Here is a 22,064-nt window from a genome sequence, read left to right as displayed (position 1 = left end):
TTCAAGAGGTTTTCCAACCAGCTCCGCTAGGAACAGGTGTCACAGGATCACAGCAACCTTCCCTTTGCCAGCTTGCTAAATTAAAAGCAAGATCCTGGAAAAGTGGCTGGGGTGCGCAAGGCATGAGGGGTGACAGGACGCCCCACTGTGAAGAAGGCTGAGAACCTGGTGCTGGAATCACCTCTGTCTACCCATACGTCTTGTCTCCTGTGGAACTGCTACGCCTGTGGGCTGAACTGGCAGTAGCAACTGTGGGGGATTTTAGGGGGAAAAAAACGCCCTCAGCGTGTGGGCATGGCTACATGCTCAACACTGCAATTTCCCTCTCTACCATCTGAGTTCAGAAGTGACAGAAAGAAGGATTACCCCGAGACTGGAGTAACTCCCAGTTCAGGATAGGGATCTTCAGCAAGCCATGAATGTGGAGGTGGGATGAGCAGTAACACGTGCCCTTAAATTCTCTCTGTGGGCTGATTTTAGTCCGGCGATGTCCACTGCACGTGACTTGCCTGTGCCGAGGGGATGTGTCCCTCCATGAACGTGGAAGAGAAGCTTAACCTGGTAGGTTCACATTAAAAGCAAAAGTACCCAACTCTTCCAAAGAATTAAATGAGGAGGAGAAGTCAGTACTTTCTGAAATGCACAGCCAAAGAGAAATTTGTTCTGATTTACTGCAGTGTTAGATAAAGTTCTTTTTACACACCACCACTTCCGAATGACCAAACAGACAGACTGACTAATATCAGAAACTCGAGCTGGGCACAAATGCGTTAGCCTTTTTTTCTTTTCCACTTTTCTCACAGGAATGCTGTTTGAAATGATGTCGTTTCTTGTTAATTTAACGATTACCATCGGAAAGAGCCAGCGGTGGAAGAAACATAGGCAGTAATTATGACCTTGCAGACTCGCTGTGGTACTAGACGCAAGGAAAACACCGGAGACTGTGAGAATGGGTCTGTGCTCCTCGGCAGATGCACTTTCCCGGATGGAGCCCTGAGATTTTGGCTGCCTCAGGCCTTGGGGCCCAGCTCAAGAAACCTTCAAGAGGAAGACTCACTGCCAGAGCGCAGGCACATCTCAAGTTGGACACCCCTAAAAAATACAGCCACTGGAAATCTTCAACCCTCACTCATGAAGAGTTGAGTCCCTTTTTCTGCTGAGAAACCAGGAATACGGCATATTCCTCCTCACAGGTGGATGCGGTAGATGGACCAGTTAATGTCTTTAGACACTATGTCAAATGATAAATATTTATCGTTTCTGTATTAATAAGTGTGAAGGCAAATACATATTTATGACACTGCAGAGGCAGAAGCACGCGGAGCAAAGCCAGCTGGATACTACAGTCTTTAGGAACTGGCTGTTGAATAATGCCCAGCTTTCCGGTTTTGCCCGTTGCCCGTCCGCCTTTGGAGCCACTTCGTCCCTCAGAGACGAGGGATTCCCCGGCTCTCCTGAGGGCTGCCACGACGGCTGTCGCGTAAGCCCCAAAACACCCAAAGCAGGACTCAAGGATAGCGAGGCAACGGGAAATAAAGGATGGCGAAACCCCGCCGTTTCACAGGCAATAACGGCAGCGGGAAGGGGCTCGGCCTCGAGGGACGCCCCGCGAGCGCAGCCACGGCCTAAGGCCCCAGGGCCGCCAACCGCCCGGCCCCCTGGCCGCACCAACCCCGAGGCCGCGGGGCCTGTCCCCGCTCTCCCCGCCCCGCGCCGCGCCGGCGGCAGGCTGGGGTCGCCCGCCTCAGCCCGCGGCGGGGCGGAGAGGGCGGGAGGCCGGGCCGGGCCCCGCGGCGGGGCCGCGCTGCCCCCCCGGCGGGGAGGCGCCGTCCGCCCCCGCGGGCCGGAGGAGGCGCTGCCTTCCACATTGGCTGGAGCCCCGCGCGCCGCCTCCCCCGGCCCGGCTCCCCGCGCTCGGCGGGCCGCGGCGGCGCAGCGCCGGCAGGACGGGGCTGAGCGCCATCAATCACCCACGGCCCCACCGCGGGGCGAACGGCGGGCGGGCGGCCGGGGGCGCGGGGCACGGCTCCAGCCGGCCGGGGCCCGCGCTCCGCCGCCGCCCGCCCCCGCGGTGTCCCCCGGTGTCCCCGCGTCCCTCCCCCGGGGCGAAGTTTGGCCGCCGCCGCCGCCGCCCGTCGTCCCCCGGCGCTGCCCGCGCGTGCGGGGCGCCTCCGCCGCTGCCAGGGCCGGGACAAAAGGCACACTGACACGTGATGGGAGCCGGGCTTCATAAATGGGACCGGAGAGGGGCGGAAGGCGGGGGGGGACGCGGCGGCGGCGTGTGCCGGAGCCGCGCCGGGCGCCCGGCGGCTCCCGCGCTGCCTCCCCGCGCCGAGGCGGCGGCGGCGGCGGGCGGTGGCGGCGGAGGAGGGCCGGGGGCGGCGGCCTGGGGGGGCGGGCGGCACATGGAGCGGCGGCGGCGGCGGGGCGGCGGAGCCCGGCGCGCCGCCTGAGCCGGGCGAGCGAGGGCGGCGGTGGTCGGAGAGGAGGCGCCGAGGGGAGGGAAGGGAAGAAGGGGAGGCAGCCGGGGGGAGAAGTCTCCCACCTCCTCCTTCCCCTCGCCGGCACCGCCTCCTCGGCGCTCCCCAGTGCCGGGGTGCCCGGGCGGGGCGGCGCTCCCGCTCCCTGCCGGGGGTCGGCGCGGCCGGAGCAGGCGGGGGACGCGGCCGGTGCCGTGCGGAGGGTAAGGACGGCGCGGGGCGGGGGGCGGGAGGGTGCGGGGGTGTCCCCCCGGCCGGGGGCCAGGTAGCCGTCGTCCCCCTCAAAGTTTGTTGGCGGCGTGGCGGGGAGCGGGGGGGGGGGGAGTCCGGGGGTGACACCGCCTGCCCCGACGGCGGAGCGGCCGGAGGGGAGGCGGCTGCCTGCGTATGCATCCCTCCCCGCGATCCGTCGCCGCGACCCGCGCTGCGGAGGGGGCCGGGGGAGCGCAGGTCTCGCCGCTGCCCCGGGCACGGCCCCGCGCCGCCGCCTGGGGCGGGTGGGGAGATTCGGAGGGTGCCCCAGCGCCACCCGGGACAAGCCGGTGGCCCGAGGCGGGCGGTGTGCTTTCGTGATCCCGGCCGGAGGACGGGGGGACCCCGGCCGCGGGGGAGCCCGGCAGCGGGCGGAGGTGCGGGGGGCTGCCGGCGTTACGGTTAAGACGCGTCCATTCTTCTGTGCGCGGAGCCGGCAGCCTCCCGGGTCCCCGCAGGACCTTATCTGACACCGGAGGTTTCTCCTCTCGTCCTAACCCACCGGTGCCTTACAGCGGGTGGCATTCAGCCCGGTTTTCCTGTGCACTTTTCCTCCCAAAACTCTGCCGTTGAGGCCGTAGCCGAAATAAAAGGGGGTTCGTGATTTTGTGCGCAATGATGTTCCGTTAAAAGATGTCACTTAGGCATCCAGCACCTTCAGAATATCCCAGTAGGGTTTTTGTTTGGTTCGTTTGTTTTTGTCTGAAATTCGGAGGTCTGGGGGGGAAACAGCAGAAAAAGAGTGAGCGAGCTTTTTAAACTTCACGCGGTGTTTGTCGTGTGAAATCTTCGGCTCTTGAGAAATAATTCTGAGTAACCAGATGGGCTTATTTTAAATGGGCATCTTTTTGTCTCAAAGACGTCTGCAAATCTCCATTGAGAACACCCCTGGATGAGGTATGTACCAAGCCTTTGGCAGGCGAGAGCTCGTTACTGCGATTTCAGTTTGATTAAGTAAAATGGTGTCAGAAGATGAAGTCCGTAGTTTTCCTTCTTTCTCTGAAATTATCATCAGTGTTATTTTCTGTACGGCAGCAAATGCTCATATTAACAGTTTCGGCATATGTTTTCTTCTTTCAGAAGGTAAAGGGACATATATAACATGGAGCCAGATAGCAAAATACTCCTTCTTGAGTATCTACAAGTTTTTTTTTTAAAAGTAGTGTGGCTTTTTTAACCTGTTAAAGGTGTAGTAATGGTTCTTTCTTTTTTCCTTAGATGTATTATCTTGTTTTCATTGTTATTGTTCACCTTTTCTTAAAGGAATACAGCATTCTCTGCTGGGGGTGGCATTGCTGTTCACATGTACCAAGATCATGCGAAGGATCAGAGTGATATTTAATATGATATTTAATAACAAAATGTGCAACATTGCAAAAATGACTTGGGCGTGCTTAATTCTTTTTGGATTACACCTCGTATCAACTGCCAGCATGGGTTTTCCCTTCTCAAGAAAGGAAAAAAACCCTGTGACTGTAGTAGGAATATTTATTATGCAGGCAGAGTTTATTAAATCAGCTGTAAAAGAAACGAATGTAACATCTTTAAACAGTTTAGAAGATGAATGTGTAATTCCTGATTTGCTTGAGGTTAAAATTAGTTTTGTAGCAACCAGGAACAGCTTTGCGTTATTATCCACGGGTCTTTGGAATGAGAGGCAGAACCCTTTGAATAAAAACACTTTCAAGCAGAATTGATAAAAGCAATAATTGTTTGACTGAGCCAGCAGGCATCTTTTGCAGGGGGGGGGGGGGGGGAAGTTGGCTAGGTAAAGAAATCGACTATTTGCTGCAAATTTACCTCATCGACTGTTTGATACACCTAAACCCACAGTAATCAAATCAAAATACCTACAAAACTCAAGGTGAAGGTGGAAGCAGGTTATAGTATCGTGAGGATGAGCCGGTGGGTGCCTTTGATCCTGGCTGCTGTTCTTTGGTGAATTGTGTTAGCTCGCTTGCATAAAGGACCCCATTAAGGGCTTTCGTGCTCTGCTGAAGGAACGGCAGGTCTTAGCCAATGCAAGCCTTTCTTTCCCTTTCTCTGTTCACAGGTTTCTGATTGGGCAACAGAAGTTTAGAAATTAAATAACTTTTTTTTTAGTCATTTCTGACTTTCAGCCTTTAATGTGGCCGTCCCAAAATACTTGCGGGCTGTCACCCCTCTGGGAGTTTTGGTGCTTAAAGTGTTACGTGCTAGGGAGGGAGAGCTGGGATGGTTCTCATTTCTCTTGAGTAGCAGTAGGTGAGGAGATTAAGAGGCAAGGGAGAACCCAAACCCATGTATTCACTTAGTATTGCCCAATAATTTTACAAATACATTGCCGCTCCTAGTTCTGCAGGTCTCATGCACTGTCTTCCACTCACCTAGTTTCTCTACTTCTGCACGTTTTAAGATAAATTGCTGTAACTTCTCCGATGCAAACTTTGTGACCTCTCTCTAGTCATGCAGTCAGCTATATAGGCATCCGCAGAATTCATTTTTCTGATTGCTCTTCATTTCTTTGCAGATGTCTGTCTTGGCTTTATCTGAGTCTCCTCCTGAAACAGTAAATGGTTTTCGATATGTTTCCCTGCAATTTCCCAAATAGTTTAGGCTATGTAAAATGACGAATGTTCTACAAAACCAGTCATCAACCATTTAAGTGAGAATTTGGAGATTTTTCTCTTCTCTAGCAGCAAATTCACAGAGTCTGCTGCTGATTTAAAATACGTACTGCGGGCGACCCTAACACTGGGATTTGGCCAAGTTCAAAGCAGCTGTGCAGATGGACACAGAAGGCAGAAGGCAGAGGGAAATAGACCCTTTTAATCATAACAAGGCTGCTCTTGTTTTCCTATCTATAGTAGAAATGCATGCCAGCCCCTTGTACTTAAAAGCAAGCTTGCAAATGTGCCAGAATAGACAGCAACAGCATTTGTTATTAATGCAAAGTTAAAAATGTGACAACCTGTCTTCTCAGTACTGCTCTTTACATCTCCATTTCTAGACTGATGCTGTACTGCTGCAAAAAGTGCACATCCGGTCGCTGTCGGTGGAATAAGAATTTCCCCCCTCCAGAACTCAGGCTCTTCGAAAGTGTGTGGCTTTGTTAATGATCGCTGAAACCAGCCACGACCTGTCCTTTTGAAATGGTTATAATGACTTATAAATCAATTTCTCATTAGAAAGAACTTTTTTTTTTTTCTTTTTCCCGAAGGTGCCATTGTTGCCCATGAAAAATGATTGGGTTTGCAACATAAGGTTGGAGCACATTTTATTCTGCCGTTTGTGCCTCATGCAGGGGCATTATAGCGGTGTACACACCAAGCCCGCTTCTGCCTCTCTTCAGTAGGACATCCGTTTTTGATCAAGCTACCAATATCCAAATTACAGAGAAAATAGGTATTTCAGTACTGTGTGTGTTAATATAATGTCACTTGTTATACTTTGGCTGGACTGTTGGTGAAACTGGATGTTTTATACGTTTCAGATGTTGTCTTGTTTGTGTAGATTGAGGCTAGATGGCATCAAATGGTACCTTATCCTGTGTTAACCTGTTTTATGGCAGTTGTATATTCTTCTTAAGAAAGGCGTGTTTACTCACTGCAAAGTACTGAGCAGGAGCAGTTCTGTAGGGAATACTGTCAGTTCCCTTTGAGCCCTCGCTGGAGTAATTTTCATATTTCTGCATTTTAGGAAACCTTTCAAAGTTTGTGCTTAGGGGCTTGGGGGGCTCCCACCTTCCCATTGTGGTGAATATGTGGAACGTGCTCTTAGAAATCATTGTTTTTAGCCAATTCTGCCTCTGTTTAAAACAATACAATACTGGAGTCTGGACTATGCATGTGCCTGGAAAATTAGGTGGAATAGGTTTGGAGTTTGTATAGAGGTACCTATATATATATATATATATATACACGCGCGCGCACGCGCGCAAAATAGTTTTCACGGGATCTCAGTGATAGATGTATTCATTTTCAATTCTTGCTTTTCCCCAGGAAGGCTGTGTATGGGGGAATTCAAAAAGATATTCAGCGTTCATCTTGCCTGTATTTTTTGTCCCTACACTTCTAGCTTGTCTGCTTGTCCTCTGGCTCCGGGAATTTGAGTTTATGCATGACAAACGCTACTGCAGCGTTTGTGAGACTTTGCATAGTTGTTCCTCTAGGCATGTGTATGTGTTTGTGTATGTCTCTCTGTAAGTTGATGCATAGAAATATATATACGTACACACACACACAAAAATAAAAAGTCATAACTCATCCCTCAGTACCTTTTAACTATTTTTCCAAATCTGATGTAATATTGGTTGGAGTCTCTCTGCAATTTGTTGTTCTGACTACTTGGATATCAGATTCTACTGTAATTCTTTCTCACTTCTCCTCTTCTCTCCCTCTCTCCTTTTTTTAAAAAAGAAAAGCATCTGCATATTTCGAAGACATGCACCATTGCCAAGCAATCTGGTGTAGTGGCTTAATATGCTGGCAAATAATTTCACAAGTTGTTTGTGTGTGTGAAGGCAGTGTATTTGAATATCATTATATTCTGAATGTAGCTATGAAGAGAGTTATCTGAGCTTATTTAAATTTTATGAAAGGCCAGACAGCTCCAGAAATGAAAGAATGTTTTACATTTTTTAATTGGAGTGCATATTTTCATCCTTTGCTAATGCTGATGGCGTGGGACATCACATTTACCAAGTCTTTCTGTCCTAGCTTCTGAGCACTACTAATACTTGGTGGCCTAATAACAATTTTTGGGAGAAGTAGACTCCTGAGGACTGAGGCAGAAGGGATGTTGCTTTGCAATGTGTTGATGACCTTCTATGCACTAACTTTTTGTCACTGCCTGTAAACCCCTCTTCCCTTTTCTCCTTTCGGTGCGTTTATTCACTGTATGGGTCACTCAGTGGCTCTTTTTGAGCTCTCCATCTTCCTTTCCGCCTCTGTACTTCATTTTCCTTAAGCAATTTGATTTTCATTAATGTCCCTGGCCAGATTTGCTCAACTGATCCCTCCTGAGTGTCCCCAGCTCGGTCCCATGCGTCAGTGCGTACAGCGCTGTCCTTTTCTGTGACCTTAGCGAGGATGGCTTCTCAGAGCCCTTTGCGTCTTCCTTCGCTGTTTGAATACAGATCAGAAATGGACTTTCAAAAGAGCAAGTCATTGCCTGCAGAGCAGTGGGTCTGTTCTTTCTTTTCGGTCAGATCTGAAAATCCCACTAGCTATATCCTTCAGCTTACGGAGTTGTCTCTGAAGTTTGCGTAGCTCAAAAGAGGAGGGAGGTTTTCTCTCGTGAGTTTTCTCCTTCACCTGATCTGCTTTCCCCGAGCCGATCATGAAGGCAATTCTTCTCTTTCCCTATAATCTGCATCCCCTGCCTCTCCGGGGCTCCTTCCACTTGGGTCTTCCTCTCTTACCTTTCCCTGGTTTGCTCCGGTCTCACCTGGAGAGGTCCTGTTCCCTGTATGAGGACAGTAGTTACCTCTCCTCTCTCCTCCCAATCCCCTTCACACCAGTCACTTAACCCCCATTACCTTTGCTCTCAGCATCTCCTTGCTGTCTTGCAAAGTCTTTGATTAAAACTTGTTATGGCCACAGTTTGTTACGTGGGGAGGAGGAGGCAGACACGCACTCTGCACAGTTTATGAGCGTTCTCCCTGGAGCCTGATGTTTTTGCTACCTTTCTGTCTCTAATTCTTACTCTTTTAATGAAGTTCACTAATATTTTCTGCTGCAACAAATTCTTGACCTTTTTTGTTCTGCTCTGGACATTACATGGAAGCTGTTTTCCTGGAGTGGTTATCTCTTCCCCCCTGCCCAATAAATGTGTTTTTCCCCCAGTTTCATCCTCTAGACATTACATTCTTCTGGGGACTTTTAGCATCTAGCATCCAGTGGAGCCTTGGTCTTTTATCTCCTGCTCTGCTCTTTCAGATGACTTCTCTCCCTTCAACCACATGTTGTGTGCTAATCTGCTGTCTCTTCTAGGTCCTTCCAGGAGACTGAGTGTTCAGCCTCCATCTCTTTTGCACCTGGCTGGTCTTCTCTGTCTCCATTTAACATTTATGTCAATTCTGCTCAGCAGTAATAAGCGCCTGCACCTTTTGGCATTAGAGAATGGCTAGAAAAGAGGCTGGAAATGAAGCAATTTCTGTTGGAATATTGAAATCCAAGATAAACCCTTTTGTGAAAAAGAAAAAGTTTGAGTTCAAAATTGACCAGCTTAATGAGTTCTCTTTCATTTTCTTTAACATGTAAATACCATAACATAGTATCAAACTTTTCCTATTACCTGTTCATTCTGCTTTATTGGGAAATGGGTCCCTAAACTGGAGCTGATTTTAAGCAAATTCCAGCTCACTCTTGCTTCACTGTTTCCTTGTCATCTGAACTTTTCATACTTCAACAAGCCTCTTTATCCTCTCCCAAAACTATGTCTTTAAATGAAATGAAGTAAACTGTGAAAAACGAATGTAAAGTAAACTGTGAAAGATGATAAAATCCCACGTTCATACAGTCTTTTTGTTGTTTTAAGAAAGCCACCTCTGCCTTCCCTCCTTTCTCCCAAAAGCCGGGCAGACCAGGTAGCTGTAGTTTCCCATTAACATGATCCTGACAGTCCCCTTGCTGGTTTGTGCCTTCAGTACTTTGTCTTGTCTCCAACCTGGTAGGAGATATGTGTGTAGGGAGTTGTATTTCACAAGCTGAGGGATTTCAAGTGAACTCAGGAGCTTTGGAGGTTTTTCACAGGCAGATGGGGCGGCTGTCCCTGCTCTTCCCCCTGCGGCTGGGTGGGATGTGGGAGACACGTCCTTGGTTCCCTTAATTCAGAGAAAGGCCTTCAAGGTAAGCCTCTCACCTGCCAGGTGTGTGCCCTGGTGCTTTTATTTCCTGATGTTTAACTCCTGATACAACGTGGAACAACTCGAGTGGTTGAGAGACGGGCAGCAGAACAGAGAGGTTGCCAGCACGCTCACCTGGCTCGCAGGAGAGCAAAGTTCGGGTCCTTTGCCTGCACCAAACGGAGCAGGACTTCAGCCTCGCTTTTGAAGCTCTCTGATCTTAGACGCACGCGTATGCCCTGGCTGTTTTAGAGAGGAGACACAGCCTCTTCTTCCCTGCGCCTGCAAGTCACTTGTGCTAAATCTGGTACACACATCTCACCAACAAAACTTTGGAGGGAAGAAATAACGTTATTTCTTTTAAAAACGTTGTTGGTCACTGATTAATGCTCTGTTTTCCCCATTGTTTTGTTTTTGTTGTTCAGATTGTCAGCTGCTGGATGCTGGGTGGTGTCACGTAGGGGCAGTTCGCCCCCAAATTAGAACAATCCAGCCCCTACCCTGCTAGTGTGCAAACGGTATGTTAATTAACATAAATAACCATGTAGCTGTGGATTCTTGCTAATTAAGGTTCAACTTGCCAAAGATACTATCCTGTTACATACGAACAAGATTTGGCTCAGTACTTGCATGCCCTCGTTTACCCCATAGCTGATAGTGCCTTGCTGTAACTAGAAGATAGCATCCCTCATTTGCTCCTCTCCTAGTGTCTGTGCACCTTCCCGATCCCTCACACAGAGAAAATTCTCTGAAGTGAATGCAGATTTTCCTGAATTAGGAGTGACAGTGTATTTGCCATTTATAGCCTAGAAGTAGCACTGTGTTGGAGATGGAGTAGTAAAACAGTAAATGGGATAGGGGTAACATTGCTTTCACATTCTCATCAACGTGGGGTTTTTTCCTTGCTCGGTGTTATTGAGTCTTAGAGTGCCATTTCTCAGACTGCGCATTTCTTTTTCCAAGGCTTAGAAACCTTGTTCTGTCCTCGAAGCAGTATTGTTCATCGTCATATGGGATAAGGTAATTATTAGCCTTATAAATTTTAATTTTATAGGACAGTTGTAATTCCTGGAGGCCAACAGTTACTATGGTAGATCTCATTTCTCTCACACTTTTTCAGCTGACTGCACACGAGTACAAATTACTGCTGTTTCTTCTGTGGTAGTACTTTGCGGACCCAGTTTGGTAGGAGTCCCAGTGTGCTGGGCGCTCTGCAGACTTACTGGACGAGAAAGCCTTCTGAAGGACTTACAAGCCTTACGTGGAAACAAGGAGAATGCATTTACATATTTTTGTGCATTCAGAAACTATGTTTCAATTATACCTACTTGTCCTTTAGCCTGTTCTTAATTAGCTGTGGGTATCATAGAAGAAATGTATAGACATGGAGATGAAAATATTTTCTAAAATAGAAGCTAGAAAGGTTTGATTGTGGATTTCCCTTTCTTGTTTTGATTCCTTTTCTTGCCACGTCAACATTTGTGCAGTTATCAGTAGCATCATTGTATTGCTCATAATTACTTTCCGAGGAAGAAGGCAAATATTCACTGTTTCTATTTAGACTATTAAAATTGCTTCATCAATCATCCTGGTTTGAAAATTATAATAAATTCAGCCTTTTTTTTAGACAACGATAAAAACTTTCCAGCCCTCCCTCTCCCCCAGAACAGCAGGAGAAGATAGGTAATAGCATTTTAATGAAGTCACGCTCTTGTTCCCCAAGTGAACCGGTCCTGTGGACCAACGAGAAGTCCAGGGGAGGTATAATTCTCCCTGGTGTCCAAGATGAGTTACCAGCCTTTTACAGATTATATATTTTATATTTTACCTAAGGGGTCTTTATATTCTGATAGCATCCAAGCTTCTTTTAAGGCTACATGTAACCACACAGTGGAGGGCAGTAGTAAGACTTGCCCCCTCAGCTCTTCACTAATTCTTTCGCTTTGAGGGCAAAGCCTTACAAAGTTGTGTCTTCAACCTTCAGTTGATGTTTAACACCTCGTATGTTTGAACCCCGGTAAAGCAGGCTGTAAAGAAAGTGCTAGAGGAAGATAAATCCAGGTCTCTGCAGACAGCTAAGCGGTGTGTTTGTAAAAGCCACTCCATCTAGTGGCAGTCACTTTGCACAGCTGGTCTGGCAGCACCCACCAACAGCCGCTGGCTGATGGGAGAAAAGTCTAAAATGGTGTTCAGCTATGGGTTTTCTGGTTTTGGTCTTCAAGATAAAAGATGCCTGAAATTTTTATCTGTTGTTTAATCCTTATCCGTAATAATAATTCATTACTTACTGTGAATTGCTGCATGCAGTCATGGAAATACACCAAAAATTTTGAGTGCCGGCATCAGCACGGGCTCTTCCTCATCTTTAATCAATGTTTCAGTACTTTTTAAAGTCGTTTTAAAGTGAGAGAGGTAGTAGAGCTCATTTAAGGAAGGGACGAAGCTGAGAGCTTTGGAGTCTCAAAGGCTCTGTGGGCAGAGCAGCTTTTGGCAGGGCAGGGAGGCTCTCCCTCGCTGCCACCCTGCCTGCGAGGGGACCTTGCTGCAGCACACGGCCGTCACCCCGGTCCCTTCCAGAGAGGGGGGATCTGTGCAGGGGACCCTTGTCTGCTAGGGAGGCTGTGAGAAGGCTCCCAGGGTATTCCAGATAGAGACGTTAATGGGTCTCAGGCAACATGGGTTTGGGTTGCGTTGAAGCCAGCTGCAAAGAGCAGTGCGGCCACGTGGAGCGCGGTGTCCCGTTCTTGTGGGCAGTGCCTCCTCGCCGCTCCAGGTTCGGACAGAAGGGCTCAGAGACAAAATCTGTGTGACACTGGCACATCCACCTAACCAAACAAAAAGACCAGGAACCAGACCGCTGCTCCCACCATCAGCTTTTCAGTCTATGTCAAATCGTGCAATACCTCAGGCTCTGACCTGGACTCTCCTGATCACCCCAGTGCCAAAGGTCCAGTCTTATTTTCACCAGGCAGCCATGGAAAACCTCGCTGATCGCTTCAGTGCATTTCAGTGTCTTAGCTTATAGCAGGGCAAGCTAGTATCTAAATTAAAATAAACGAAATTCCAGTAAAGTGCAATTCCAGATCAGGCGAATGGCTGTTTTACTGCAACTTTAATAAAAATCAACTGCTATTTGAATAGGTGCATGCACACATACTGCTAGAAATTTCCAATTATGATATTCCCAGCAGCAAACAAAAACAAAATTGATGTCAGCTGCATCCCCCAAAGCCTAAACTACACCACTAATGAACTCCCAAGTACTCTCAAAGAAAACTCTCTTTGCAGAGACAATAAGGTGGAAATTATGGTAATAATCTCAATGTAAAAATACAGAGGGAAAAAAAATCATTGACATTCAGAGTAATACTTGCCTCTCCTGATCCCATTAACTATGTTGTTATAGCATATGCATGCATAGTGATATTGTCACATAACTCACTGCCACCTTCAAAAGAGCACGCAGGAATTTGTGTTCTTTCATTTGTATTTCAAAGAAAGGTAGGGGTTGCACGGCAGCTTGCACCTTATTCTGAGGTAGTCTGTACTTAACATGACTCCAGCAGGGACCAGCTACCTCATAGCAATTTGTTTGTCTGTCTAGCAGAAGTGCTCAGTTGCATACAATTTTTGAAGCTTTACTCAAACATAATCTTCTCGACATGCGGCTGTAGCTTTAATCATTAAAATGGTTGTCTTCTTTTTCTGTCAGAAATAAGCTGGAATAACAGAGAATACCATAGCACTACTTGATTTATTTAATTTTTTTGGGGGTAGTTTTCAAATGAATAACACATTCTTCACTTCTGGTTTTAAACTGGTGTTATAATGCCAAGTTTAAAGTTGCCAGACTTCACCCAAAGCAGATTTGTCAGTTGTCAGCAGGGTCATATTTGCAACACATAACATCTGCAAATTCTACTAAGAACAGCTGTAAAGCACCTTCTGGATGAAAAGTATGTTGCGTATTAGATTATTGCTGTTCATTTTTAATGTGTGCTTCAGCGACATTTCCCTCCCTCACTGCTCAAACCCTCAAAATTAAATTCCTTAATATTGTCTGTCTGTCTAATGATTATGTTGTTATTTGCTGAGCAACGATGTCTGCAAAAGCTGACCCAGCAAGTGTCCGTGTTGTGTGTTAGACTATCCTGGTAAGGGTTGCTTATGCTCATCCTTGTTTGCAGCGCTGGAGTTGCAGTGTCTTCTGGAGGTCGAGGTTCCTAGATTTCCTTTAACACTCAATGTCCAGGCCTGCTGAATCAAACGGAAAACTTTAACGAACTATGGAAAAAGTCTTGAGTGTTCAGGTGCCATGTGTAAGTGCAGCATAAATATCTCATCAGCCAAATGATCTCTGCTTCTTTTGGAGATGCTTGTGATTTATTCTGTTTTTAAGTATTGGTATTGTTGTAGAGATTAATCGTTTTCATCTTTCTTTTAGTTTTCATGGGAAAACTGAGCTATGGTACCTACTGTGCAAGTCTCGTGTTTAGGAGTTGAGGTGATCAGTACTCTGGGTTTTGGCAGATAATCTCTCGTGGCCTTTCTGGCTGTTTATTGTCAGTTGTGTAAAGTGAACAGGTTAAGTCAGTACAAGCCTATATATGGCATCTGGGATTTCTTGGGTGTCACAAACAATTTCCTCCATTCTAAAAGCATGAAAAAGCTTGGTTTTGCTCCTGTTGCTGATGCAATCATCAAGATGTCCCATAGCGGATGCAGAATAGCTGTAGCACAAGCACCGAAGCAATGATTCTGTCTCTTATTTACATTCAGAACACTCTCAGCCACTCTGGCAGTGGAAGGGGCCCTAAAGCAGATGTTCAATGCATGTTCAAGGCATGTTGTATGGGCAAAGTTATATAAAGGAGCACAGCATAAGAAGAGCTGTAAGACCTGTCCTACATGTTGATGCACGTAGGATGCTCAGATGCTGATGAGGGTGCTCTCCCAAGGGTACCCTGACCAGGAGTTACACCCTGCAATTAATCACCATCCATGAGCAAAGGCTGGGCATGACGGGACTCAGAGACCACTGGCTACCTGGGGACCTTCTGCTGGGCTCTCCTTTCTGAGGGGACAGAATATTTTTGAGGGTGTCCCCAATGGGACGAGTTACATTTCCATGCTTCTCGCAGGAGCAGTGGGTCCTGGTCCCTTTTGCTTGGAGTTTTGGCCAGAGCTGCTCTCTGACTCAAACTTGGTGCTGTGTTTTTCCAGGCAAGCGTGAACTGCTCTGATTGAGGCTTCTGATCCACACAGAATGGATCACTGGTGCACTCACTGACTCAGTGCTGGTCACCTTTCCTAAAACTGTGGACAGGGTGGGTAACAACCCACCTCCATCACAGAGTCCAAACATCCCAGTTGCCTTGGTATGCTTAGCAGAAGGAAGGAACGGAGTAACGAAGATATATCCAGATGCCTATATTTGTAGATGAAACACCTTGCTAATACATCTGCAATAACAAATTCAGGATGTTAGTAGACCTCAGATTGCTGTAACCAGGTAATGTGAATATATAGGCATACTGGGTGAACTGTGAAACTTAGAGTGCCTGGCTCTTTCCCCATTCCCTCTCTGTTGTCAGGTTTTCAAAATCCTCAGTGCCTTTTGAAAGAAAAGCAATGAAGGTGATGATTCAGTTTAATGCTGCTCCTGCAGTGGCACTTGGTATTATCTAAATGAAGCAAGGCCAAGGAATATTGGTCTGCAAAGTACTTTGCAATCAGAAGCCAAGTTCAGATCTAGAGAAAAATATCTTTCTGGTGGAGTGGCTCGGAAGGTTTTGATGAGAAATTAAAATTACTTTCCTGTGGAATACTCAATTCCCTGCACCTCTGGTTTTTGCATCACTTCTTAGTGTAATTCAGTTTTAGTGAAATCCAGGTGATTTCTCTCTAAGTGCTCGACTCACCCTGATTCCCACAGGTGGCAAAGGCTAGACCTGCACTGAATACAAGAGAAAGGTTGATTTTGTTTGACACAGTTCAACTAAGTTGTTTGTGGAGTTTGTCTCCCTGTTTATCTTAATAAAGTCTGATCTTTTCCCCTTCTAGGATTTCCTCCGATGCATTTTTCCCTCCCCTAAGTCTCTCTGAAACCAACAAGACTGGGGTTATGAAGTCAATCCTAGATGGCCTCGCAGATACAACTTTCCGAACAATCACAACAGATCTCCTTTACGTGGGCTCCAACGATATCCAGTACGAAGACATGAAAGGCGACATGGCATCCAAGCTGGGATACTACCCCCAGAAGTTCCCCCTCTCTTCCTTCAGGGGTGATCCTTTCCAAGAAAAAATGACTGCAGGAGATGATCCCCTGTTGAGCATTATTCCCTCAGATCAGGTCAACATCACAGAGTTTTACAACAAGTCCCTGTCCACGTTTAAGGATAATGAGGAGAACATACAGTGTGGGGAGAACTTCATGGATATGGAGTGCTTTATGATCCTGAACCCCAGCCAGCAGCTGGCCATCGCCGTGCTGTCGCTCACCCTGGGCACCTTCACGGTCCTAGAGAACCTCCTCGTCTTGTGCGTCATCCTCCACTCCCGAAGCCTCCGATGTAGACCCTCCTACCATTTCATCGGCAGCCTGGCTGTGGCCGACCTCCTGGGCAGCGTGATTTTTGTCTACAGTTTTGTGGATTTCCATGTTTTCCACCGGAAGGACAGCCCCAACGTCTTCTTGTTCAAACTGGGTGGAGTTACAGCCTCCTTCACCGCCTCCGTAGGTAGCCTTTTCCTCACGGCAATAGACCGGTACATATCTATACACAGGCCACTAGCTTACAAAAGGATTGTTACCCGACCAAAGGCTGTCGTAGCGTTTTGTGTGATGTGGACCATCGCTATTGTAATAGCCGTTCTTCCTCTGCTCGGCTGGAACTGCAAAAAGCTCAACTCTGTTTGTTCGGACATATTCCCTCTCATCGACGAGACGTACCTGATGTTCTGGATCGGGGTCACCAGCGTCCTCTTGCTGTTCATTGTCTATGCCTACATGTACATACTGTGGAAGGCTCACAGCCACGCTGTTCGCATGATTCAGCGGGGCACGCAGAAAAGCATCATCATTCAGTCTACGGAGGATGGTAAGGTACAGATCACTAGGCCTGATCAAACTCGTATGGACATCAGGTTAGCCAAAACCTTGGTCCTTATCCTAGTCGTTTTAATCATATGCTGGGGCCCTCTCCTCGCCATCATGGTGTACGATGTCTTTGGGAAAATGAACAAGCTCATCAAGACTGTCTTTGCCTTCTGTAGCATGCTCTGTTTGCTGAATTCAACAGTGAATCCCATCATCTACGCTCTGAGGAGCAAGGACTTGCGACACGCCTTCCGCAGCATGTTCCCCACCTGCGAAGGAACCGCGCAGCCCCTCGATAACAGCATGGAGTCTGACTGCCAGCACAAACACGCCAACAATGCGGGGAACGTGCACAGGGCTGCCGAGAGCTGCATTAAGAGCACAGTTAAGATTGCCAAAGTTACCATGTCTGTCTCCACAGACACGACTGCTGAAGCGTTGTAAGTCAGAGACTTCTCAGCGTTGTGAGAAAAGGAGTTAGTTAAAAAAAAAAAAAATCAACAACAGAGAAAACCAAACCCGTGGCTTAACGTGTTTGTACCCTCCTGTAATATTTTTTTGGTTTGTCATTGTAAGCTGAGCGATGATTGTGTTACGAGCATTACCATCAGCCAGTTCTTCAGGTTTTACAATTAGGGAGTCAAGCTAAATTTTCAAAAGTTTTTTTCTCAAAAAGTGTTTACTGAATAATAGTAAGTTTCCTGAAAGAGCACAGAGAAAATATCAGGTTAGCAACAGTTCCTTTTGGGGGTGTGAAGAAAAATTGTGAAGCCTAATTGAAAACTAATGCATCCTAAACCGATACCATCAAATAAGAAAAAAAGCCTTGTAATCATGCTGTTCATTTCAATGTGAAGTGTATTTCATGTCTGTAAGTAATAGGAGTTTTTGATTTTTTCCAAAAGCGGCAGTGCTGAGTTTTAGAGGTTTTGTAAAATGTGTCGTGTCCCGTGAATTGTATGCTGTTTTATTATGTGTTATTGATATTTGTCTGATTAAACAAAGTGATAAGGTAGACTTCCGTGGAAATAATGTGAAATGTGATATGTAAACCCCATTGAAAACACTGTATTTGAAGAATTCCTATGAGCTATTTTGGAAATTTTACACTTTTAGTGGTCTTCTGTGGACTTAGAGGAGAGGCTTTGTGTTCTTCTATTCAAATTATTTCCCCACTACCTTTTACTTTCACATGCATACGAGAGTAACAGCAACAGAGGAATAGAGGAGGAATGTAAGAGAGGAATGCTCTGGTTCAGACTTTTAAATACCACTGCGTTTATACAGAAGGACGTTTGTGGTCGTACAGACTATCGCCCTGCTCTCGGGCGTTGCGTGAATACAAACACTGAAAGGCGAAGGTCCCGGATATTGGCTCCTTTAACGGGCAACTGGTTTTAAGCCACGTGCTGGTGCTGGACCACTGAAGACAGCATGTGTCTCAGACTCAATGTGCGATGTTATCACTGTGCAGTCGATGTATACTTGAAGTGTGTCGCATTCCTGTATCCCAGGTTTAAGCAGATTCAGAGCCTGAGATGCCAAACTCCCATCTTCACTAAAAGAGGAGGAAATATTGTCAGACTTAGACATTTTCTTATTGTGTGAGCGTGTATATAAATAAATATCTATGTGTGTGTACGTGTGTGTGCGTGTGTGTGTGTGTGTAAGTATACTAATCAGTGTGAGTCATGGTAGCATAACTAAGATGGGTCATTATGACCAAATGTAAACTGTATTTCTTGTTGCACGCTTTGCACACGAATTCTGTTTCTAAAATTGAGTTCTTCCAACTGATTACTGATGAAAGTACCGTATTAAGAACATCCCGATCCACTCTGAGAGGTGTATCCATGTGCTAGAGAAAGCAGCCTTTCAGTTGTACTTGAGAATAAGGGGAAACAAGAGGCAGAGCATGGCATGAGCCTGCGCTGACAAATGCAGCGTCTGTCAATGGTGTTCCTGAAAACTGAGAAAGCCAGAAATAAATTATAATTTGTTTTAAGACCATCAGTATTCAAATCTGATTGCTTGAAATGAGGTGAGTCTCACTGTGAAATCAGAATACAGATGGCAAGGTTTGACACCATCAGCTTTGGGGAAAGATAAGTTGTTGAAGGAAAATGCTCCTCTGTTCCCTGGTGGGATTGTTTCTGCAGCCTGGCACTTTCGCAAGGAGCATGTTACCGGATAGCCTTTGAGGCATGGATATTCTGTAATTCCGTTCTGAATCAGAAGGTATGGGGTCCTCTTCTCTGCTGCCTTGCTTTTTTGGGTCGTTTCCTCACCCTCCTGGTTGATTTCTGCCAAAATAGCTGCGAAGGCGGCTTAGCCCGTTGGCTGCCGGACGCTTGCCGCAAGAGGGGCGACTCCCGCCATGGCACTGGGCGAGTGGAGCCAAGTCCGTGCTGCCCTGCCGCCCGTCCTCGGGGTTACGTAGGGAAAGAGCAGGGCGGCAGCCCCGGGCTCTCTGGCCACCGTGCTGTCCCCGTGGTGCTTCTGATGCCTCGGTGCGGGCCAGAGCAGCCAAACGGCCCGGCCGATTTCAGCCCGTGGCTCTGCAGGGGCGTAAGTGGCTCCAAGTTCAGGCTTGGTGAGGGGCGGCACGTTTTAAAGATCTCATCAGGCGAGGTGCTGAGCAGCGGCTGGAGGAGACAGGGGTACTTTCCTCCTCCACCCCCCTGCCCTGCAGCTTAGCTGGGCGGTTGGACAGGGCACCACCTTCTCGAGGGGCCCGGCAGTCAGCCGAAACCCGCAGCTTGCAGAGGATTCCTGGAGGACATGCAAGTCCTCCTCCTGAAAGATCTTTCTCATATCTAGGTGAGGTCCATCCTAAAGTCCTCTTGGAGGAGGTGGGGGGGAAAGCCCATTTGAAATGTAAAGGTATTTTAAGAGCCATTTTTGAAACTCTCTTCTTGTGAATTAAATGCAAACTTCATGGACTTTTGTTGTGCATTCAAGTTCTAAATTTTACATGATAAATCATGGGACAATGGGGCTGTCTTGGCACTTAACTTGGTGCTTACTGATATAATAAGAAATAGCATCCTGTGAAATGTTACCGTCTATCATCAGTATCTTCATTTGCATAATGAGTTTTTCTAAAGCTCTGGGAACTGTGTCGGTTCACTTAGAACCATTTATTAAAGAGGTGGCAACAATTTCCCTACACGTTGCTCACTAAGTAGAACTACTCTTTCATTAGAAAAATCTGTTGCCGTTCCAAGATAAGCTGTACTTAAACTTCAGCTTTAGGTATTCCTAATTTGCAGTTGCCTACCTTCACTTAGTGATAGCACAGCCAAACAATAACTGTGTTCCACAGCCACCCACACCGTCATCATCAGCCAAGCAACGATCGTTGCAGTTACGTATACGTACCAACTCCAAGTGTCGCGTATCTACCAGGAAGACCATCTATGTCACATGCGTGCAGAGTTAGATTCTCAACAGTCTAATTGTATATTTGTATAATACAATCTCCTCGATGCTGTGCAATCACTATCCACATCTTCTTGCACTGGCCTTTTGATGAAAATTTTAGTGTGTCTATTGTAAGATAGACAGCGCATTTTACCTGCTGTTATTGGGCTGAATGTATGTATATAAGTGAAAAATAAAAAAAGTCATCTGTACAAGCAGTGGCCTAAAAAGTCTGTAATTGTAGACTAGGACAATTGTTGAAGTTGCTGTGACATCTCAAGTACTACCTTTGAATAAACTGTTTACAGGGTGTCTTGGGATGCTGTTTCATAGTGAAAGGAAAATCTTTCCTTGTGATAATATGAGGTAAAGAAATTGGATTACCTGAGCTTTTTATTTCCAGTGTTTCAAAGTGGAGAACATAACTCTTTATTGTCTGTAAATCTAACATTATTACTTCCTCTTAGAAGAATATTGTATCATTAGATGTTTGTTTGAGCTGGTAACATCCTTGCAACTGCTGCAATATTTTTCATTAGCAACCTGTATAATAGTTTGTACACAAGTACTGTTCAGATTGTCATGAAAAGTAGCTTTGACCATTTACCTACCAGTAGCAGAATAGTATTTCTGTAAGATTTCCAGTGTATTCCTACCATATCATATTTTATTTCTATAATGTAATTAAACTGTTATTTATTCAAGGAGAAAAAGTATTCCTCTACTTTTTTTGTTTTCCAAATTTTGAGATAACTGAGGAAGCCACGTGATGATGCTGCCTCATCCCACAATCTGGTGCTCTACGTTTTGTTTATAAGTTTGTCTGTCAGATTCTGAAACAACTGCTTAAACAACTTGACAACAGGTTGTCAAGCTTTGTGGGTTTTAATTGTACGTTGATATGTTTGAAGGAGGAGGTAGATTTTATATTTTATATTTGTGTATTCAGTACTATGGAGACAAGAGAGAAATGACATAGTTAAAACTGAATCTCCTGTTTCATTATGTAGGCAATTTCCCCTTTCCTCTGTATTAGCCAAAATGCAATAAATCTCTTTTGCCTTCCTCAGATGCATATGTTTGCACAGAGATGTCACATTAAGAGAAACCCATATACATCAGAAAAACAAAACACAAAAGAGCAGAAGAAAGGAATACAAACCAAAACAGTGCTGCCAAAAGCAACAACGGCCTAAATTAGTTACTGATGGTTGTAAATGTAATCAAAGACTTGAGACAAACAAAAAGTTAGTCTAGTTTTGGCCAGGGCTAGCGGGGACAGAGTTGGGGGGGGGCGATGGAGTCGCCCAACAGGGATGCACAAAAGCTGTGCAGGGAGAGCAAGCTCAGCCATGCCACTGCCTGTAGGGCACACTAAAGTGCCCGACCGCTGCTCATCCACACCTGAAAGGAAGGGTTGAAAAAACACTTATAATCTCTTTGTGGTCCCACACGCCTGATCCAAAGCCCACTAAATGCCATAGAAAGGTCCCTGCCCATTTCAAAGGATTAGTTTTTCATATGACTTAATCTCAGATTCATGTTACTTGGGCAATTTTCCTTCTCCACATTTGTGGTGTGAAAACAGTGGAGGTCCTTAGGGGATGAAGTAGGCATGTCCTGGGGCTTTGGATCATGGTTGTGCCACAGTATTTGTATTTTTAAAAATTAGGTCACTGATGAATTGAGAAAGTCTTGGCAAAACAAAAGCAACTAGAAATGAAAGATGAGCTCTTAATCTTTAGCTGCATACTACATTTAAATGAAGAAGTCTGAATATTTCTGCTGAAAGCTGTCACTTCCAGAGCAGCCAGGAGACAATTCCCGCTGTATTCGCATGCTCACTATAAAATAAGGGCTATACTGCCACAAACCGACAGCTCCTCTTGATGGTAACACCTAAGTCTATTCTAAACAAGAGGAAATAATGAAATAATGACAACTTTCCAAGCAACTGCTTTCCCACACTATACCAGCTCAG

General features: G+C 46.3%; 1 protein-coding gene across 8 annotated transcripts; it reads left to right on the top strand.

Moving 5' to 3' along the window:
* Positions 1-2,545: 2,545 nt before the first annotated feature.
* Positions 2,546-20,781, top strand: CNR1 (cannabinoid receptor 1). 8 transcript variants are annotated; one of them, XM_072855441.1, is made up of 5 exons: positions 2,546-2,683; positions 9,984-10,076; positions 10,522-10,578; positions 13,746-13,877; positions 15,622-20,781. In XM_072855441.1, the coding sequence occupies exon 5, from the start codon at positions 15,683-15,685 to the stop codon at positions 17,102-17,104; it is 1,422 nt and encodes a 473-aa protein (XP_072711542.1). In that variant the 5' UTR covers positions 2,546-2,683; positions 9,984-10,076; positions 10,522-10,578; positions 13,746-13,877; positions 15,622-15,682; the 3' UTR covers positions 17,105-20,781. The 8 variants fall into 8 exon arrangements, with proteins under 8 accessions (XP_072711542.1, XP_072711543.1, XP_072711545.1 ...); XM_072855442.1 differs by lacking the exons at positions 10,522-10,578; positions 13,746-13,877; XM_072855439.1 differs by lacking the exons at positions 2,546-2,683; positions 9,984-10,076; positions 10,522-10,578; positions 13,746-13,877 and adding exons at positions 2,986-3,109; positions 3,592-3,629.
* Positions 20,782-22,064: the final 1,283 nt, after the last annotated feature.

Source organism: Ciconia boyciana, chromosome 3 (genome assembly GCF_034638445.1).
Source record: "Ciconia boyciana chromosome 3, ASM3463844v1, whole genome shotgun sequence".
Classification (NCBI taxonomy): domain Eukaryota; kingdom Metazoa; phylum Chordata; class Aves; order Ciconiiformes; family Ciconiidae; genus Ciconia; species Ciconia boyciana.
The sequence above is the reverse complement of the archived record's forward strand: the minus strand, read 5'-3'. Positions and strand labels throughout refer to the sequence as shown.